Genomic DNA, 4,921 nt, shown 5'->3' with positions numbered 1-4,921 from the left:
ATGCGAGGAGAGGACAAATAAATCAAATTTGAAGAAAGATCTCTGCAGTCTGTAGTTCTGTTGTCACTGACAACCACCTATCTCTGCACACATAAGAAAAAAATAGTGAGGGAGAGAAAGAGTGAATACCTGAGCGGTCAAATCGGAAAAATTTTTGTTAGTAAAGCTTTAATACTTTCGTTAGCATCACTATTAAAGTCATATTATGCAAAGACATTCTTCAATAAAGAGGATATCAGTTTAATATACATTAAGTGTATAGGATCAATCATTGGATTGAAGTTTTATCATGTTTGATCATTCAATTTTACTTATGTCAAAAAAAAAAAAAACTCTTGATTAGAAATAACAAGGTTGTCCGACCTTAATAATAGCTCTTTCTTACAAAAAGAAATATTCATAATATATGAAAATCTCTTCTAGTTATATATAAGAATTACCAAACATTAAGATTGATTTTGATTTGAACTACTCAGAAATCAAATTCTAGTTTTGAGTATGAGTAAGTCAATTTTGGATCAATTTAATTCAAATTTAAAATTAAATAATTTTCAAATCAAATTAGAGTTTCAATTGGTTGATACTAAATTGACTGTTAAATTTAAACCAATATTAGGCTGTGTTTCATTCAAACTTAATTTAGATAAAATCCAATCTTGTAAGGTGTAAAACAACATAAAATTAAAACTGCCGAAAGTAATTTACATGTATTGGTCATTAAGTACCTCCCTTTAAGCAGCGTGTGACCAATTAGATGCTTGTATATGAGGAAATATAAAAAAGATATCACGCCGAAGGATAGGCTGGAACTGGAAGGATGAAAATTGGTCATAAATTATGAGAAAAACGCTGGACTTAATTTGAAGAGGATTCGAAGTGCTGAAAACGTGCTAGCTCTGAGAGTAACTTTATCACGAATTGTCGATGAACAATGATTCAATCATGGTTAAAAAAGATTCTTCCGAAAAAGTTTTCAACAGTTTTCAAAAAAATCATGAACAATGATTAAATCCTGCTAGTTCTAGTGCGCAATCTTCTATCATTGCATATATATAAACACCGACACACGCGTGGTACTGTGGGTTGTACTCTAGCATTCAACTACAAGACAAAGAGCGGATAGTGAGTAATTAAACACCGTTTAGGAGTTCGCAGGCATTGCCCTTGCACCTCCGTTTGCTCACCGTGAAGCGAGACCTCTACAACCAAGCAACAAGACCTTATATGTGTCAATGTAGTGTCTTATAACTAAAGTGGTCACCAAAATCCAACATATTTTTTACTTTCAACTATTAAAAATGGAAGGTTCCAACATTTAAAACATAAAACATGAAGCTAAACTTTCAATGATAGTTTGACTGACAGAAATTGGTTCACTCAAGCAACAAGAGGGCATAAGTTTGAAATTGGTTGGAGAGAATATCAAGAGGGAAATGAAAGGAAAACCCTTCATTTTCACAAGACTCCATGAGGCTTTATTATGTTCGGCTTGATCAATAAAATCTCCTTGTTGATGATGGTCCATCAATTAGTTCATTTAACATAGTAATGAAAAGTCAGATGAGCCACAAAAGGGCTAGGTGGCAAGTGTTGATTAGTGATTCAGGAGCTGACTAGGGCACCAAATCTATAGTAAACCATACAGAGGATAGGTGCCCGTTATTTAGGGCTTTATACTTGAAAAACACAAGTCAACAAAGATTTCATATCGTGGCCAATAGTGGGCTCAGCTTCACTATGGAATTGTAGTAAACCAAGAAAAAGGCATCGATTAGATCCTCTTTTTACTGTGAAAACAACTGGTGAATGAACCAAAGCTAATCACTCCCATGCACACGTCCCTTTCTCACTCCCTCTCCCCCACCTCTGCCGCCTCTGTCCTCTCTCTCTTTTTCTCTCACACACACACAAATCCATCGGGAATACCTATTGCGTACCATCCATTTCTTTAACCTCAACCTCAACCTTTGATTATTAGTATAAGTTTGAAATTTACAGATGATTTACAAATCTATTCAAATAGTAAATCTATAATTTTACTTATTGAATTTAGTAAAAACTTTTCATCTTTGGTGAAGAGTACTCATGGATAGTAATCAGAAAAAGGATGTCTTCCTCAACACCTGCTTTTTCACCGGACCCCTCTTCCTCCGAGCAACTCTGTTACGTCCATTGCAACTTTTGCGACACTGTCCTTGCGGTTTCATATTCTTTCTCTTTCTCTTGTGCTATTGCTTTCCTTTCTTCTTATTATCTTTCCTGGAATCATGCATATATTTTCCTCTTCTCTTTTCTCTTCAGAGGCTTTTTAATCATCTCTCTCTCATGTTTACTCGTGTGGTTAGGTAAGCGTTCCTAGCTCTAGCTTGTTCAAGACTGTGATGGTTCGATGCGGTCATTGCACCAACCTTTTGTCTGTCAACATGCGTGCCTTGCTGCTTCCTGCTACGGCTAATCAACTTCACCTAGGACACCCTTTCTTTACTCCTCAGAATCTTCTGGTACAGAAAATAAGTTACAATTGTAAGCTTCTGGTGTGTAATTTAACTTTAATTTGATTATATTTTTACTCTTCTTGACCGGAATACAAACTAGGAGGAGATCCGAAACGTGCCAGCTAACATGATGATGATCAATCACTCAAATCCAACTGAATCTCAATCGCTTATGTCTGTTCGAGGAGTTGATCAGGAGATTCCCAAACCCCCAGTGGCTAACAGACGTGAGATTCTTCACTTTTATTTCTTATTCATTGATATTTTACAGATGGCCAATGGCTATTCCAAGCAGCATAACCCATGGCTTTTCTAGGTCTATGGCTTTTCTTGCTAACCTACTTTTCGTCTAGAGAAGTGAAATTAAAAGAACCTTGAATCAAAAGTCCTTTTAATATACAAAAGACGTTTTGCTTTTGAAGAAAAAGAGTTTGGAAAGTTAAAATTTATGATTTCTCAGCTTTTGCTTCTACACATTGCTTATGATTTTCCTCGAAGGATGCGAATCAGTGTATCGATGTCATGCCTAGCCTTCTTCTATATACAAGAAAGCCCACTTCAGATCTTCGGCTACATCAAAGTGCATGAATGTTTTTTTTGTCTTTGGTCCCAGAATCTATAATGATATCACTCAAAGAGATGTTTTCTTTTCTTTGATCTTTCAATGTCTAGACTGGACTTATTCTTTACTTTATCGAAAACTATAGTTGATTTTGCGGTAGTGAAGTTGAGAAAGAGAGCAATAAAATGCCCCGGCAACATATATTGATAGGGAATCCATATAGATAGATTGTTACTGGAGATAATAATGAAGGGAAGAAGGTGAGAGAGATAAAGATATCAAAATGAGCACAATCTCGCAAAAAGCCAGAAGAGTATTCTTAACGTTTCTGTTTGTGTATTTGTCTTTCTGTTCCATGCCCAGCTCCGGAGAAGAGACAGAGAGTCCCATCTGCCTACAACCGCTTCATCAAGTAAGTGTTCATTAACCTAACACTTCTATAAGACACAACAAAACAAAACAAAATGATTAAAAAAAAATCAAAAACAGGTGATTTATATTTGCTTTTCATGGTCTTGACATGCATCCACCAATCTGTATAGGGACGAGATCCAACGTATCAAAGCTGGAAATCCTGATATAAGTCACAGAGAGGCCTTTAGTGCTGCTGCAAAAAATGTGAGATCCAAGAATACTATTAAAATCCAACAAACGATGTTAGAGTTTCTAGGGTTTAATTTTTTAGAGTAATTGTTGACTTTCTACTTCAGTTTGTATTCATTATTCCCTGAATAAGTTTTCAACTTTCATTTTGTTTATCCAGTGGGCTCATTTTCCACACATCCGTTTTGGTCTTATGCCATCTGATCAACCCGTGAAGAAAACCAACATGCTCCAACAGGTACTGAATCAAAAAATCCTAATGTCAAAGAAATAAATAAATTGGTTAATTCTTCAACACACATTTCACACAACAGGATTTGTTTTCAACAGTAGTCAAGTAAGCTATTTACATTGCTAGTACATGGGCTGGAACTTGAGAAGCTTTGTTTCATTTTTTTAGGACGGCGAAGACGTGGTCATGAAAGATGGTTTCTTCAGTACTCAAGCAAATGTGGGTGTCACCCCTTACTAAAATAAGAAGTGAAAGCTGTTAGGGTTTTTATTTCTGTACTTGTCTCTTCTTCTCGCTGTCTATTTTCTTTTTAAGTGTTTTTTAGGAATCTAGCTCGTGTTAAATATTTGTTATTAGAAGACTGTTAAGGGTTTGGATTTGCTTGTTTCTGCTGCTAATGTTGTGGGAAGAGGAGGGTTTATAAAAACTTGAATGTTAGTGAATCCTAACAACTGATTCTCCCCAGAATCCACCTGAAAATGAAAAACTATGTTCTTATGGCATAAGTTTTGAGGGCTTTATCCTTTCTCTTCTCTCACAGCAACTCTGATCATCAGTCGTTCTCATTTCTTTCTAGTTTTTTCTGTATATATAGTAAGGAAGTTAATTCTAAAGGCTCGGATCCCACATTATTTAAGTGCTGCTGCTATAACATAGGTTTTATATTTTATTTATTTATTTATTTATTTTTTACTGTTCCTCCTCCTGATATACAGGATAACATTCTGCTCAAGCTTTTTTCTTTATTGATCCCTCTAGGTTTTTCACTTTGTTGTATTTTCATCGTAAAATCTCAAACCAGCTAGCTGCTAGCATAATGTTACTCTACCATAAGGAAGGCAATAGTTTTATGAAAACAGAACAAGAACATGGCTGAGATACATAGTTTCACTGTTATTATTGTTTTTTATTTTTCAAGATATATATGATCAGAGTTTGGATTAACTTTTTTTTTTTTAATTTCTTTCTGTTGGTCAAAGACAGTGGCTATCAGCAAGGTCGATGTCTGAGTAACGTGCTGTAAAATCC

The 4,921-nt window shown here is 35.3% G+C and overlaps 1 protein-coding gene across 2 annotated transcripts; it reads left to right on the top strand.

Moving 5' to 3' along the window:
• The first annotated feature begins 1,907 nt into the window (after positions 1–1,907).
• Positions 1,908–4,398, top strand: LOC123224087 (axial regulator YABBY 1-like). 2 transcript variants are annotated; one of them, XM_044647615.1, is made up of 7 exons: positions 1,908–2,200; positions 2,346–2,501; positions 2,596–2,722; positions 3,421–3,469; positions 3,600–3,675; positions 3,821–3,898; positions 4,061–4,398. In XM_044647615.1, the coding sequence occupies exons 1-7, from the start codon at positions 2,108–2,110 to the stop codon at positions 4,130–4,132; spliced, it is 651 nt and encodes a 216-aa protein (XP_044503550.1). In that variant the 5' UTR covers positions 1,908–2,107; the 3' UTR covers positions 4,133–4,398. The 2 variants fall into 2 exon arrangements, with proteins under 2 accessions (XP_044503550.1, XP_044503551.1); XM_044647616.1 differs by having other exon boundaries at positions 2,101–2,225.
• The last annotated feature ends 523 nt before the right edge of the window (positions 4,399–4,921 follow it).

This window comes from Mangifera indica, chromosome 8 (genome assembly GCF_011075055.1).
Source record: "Mangifera indica cultivar Alphonso chromosome 8, CATAS_Mindica_2.1, whole genome shotgun sequence".
NCBI classification, from domain to species: Eukaryota; Viridiplantae; Streptophyta; class Magnoliopsida; order Sapindales; family Anacardiaceae; genus Mangifera; species Mangifera indica.
Note: the sequence above shows the minus strand (reverse complement) of the source record. Positions and strands in the feature narration are given on the sequence as shown.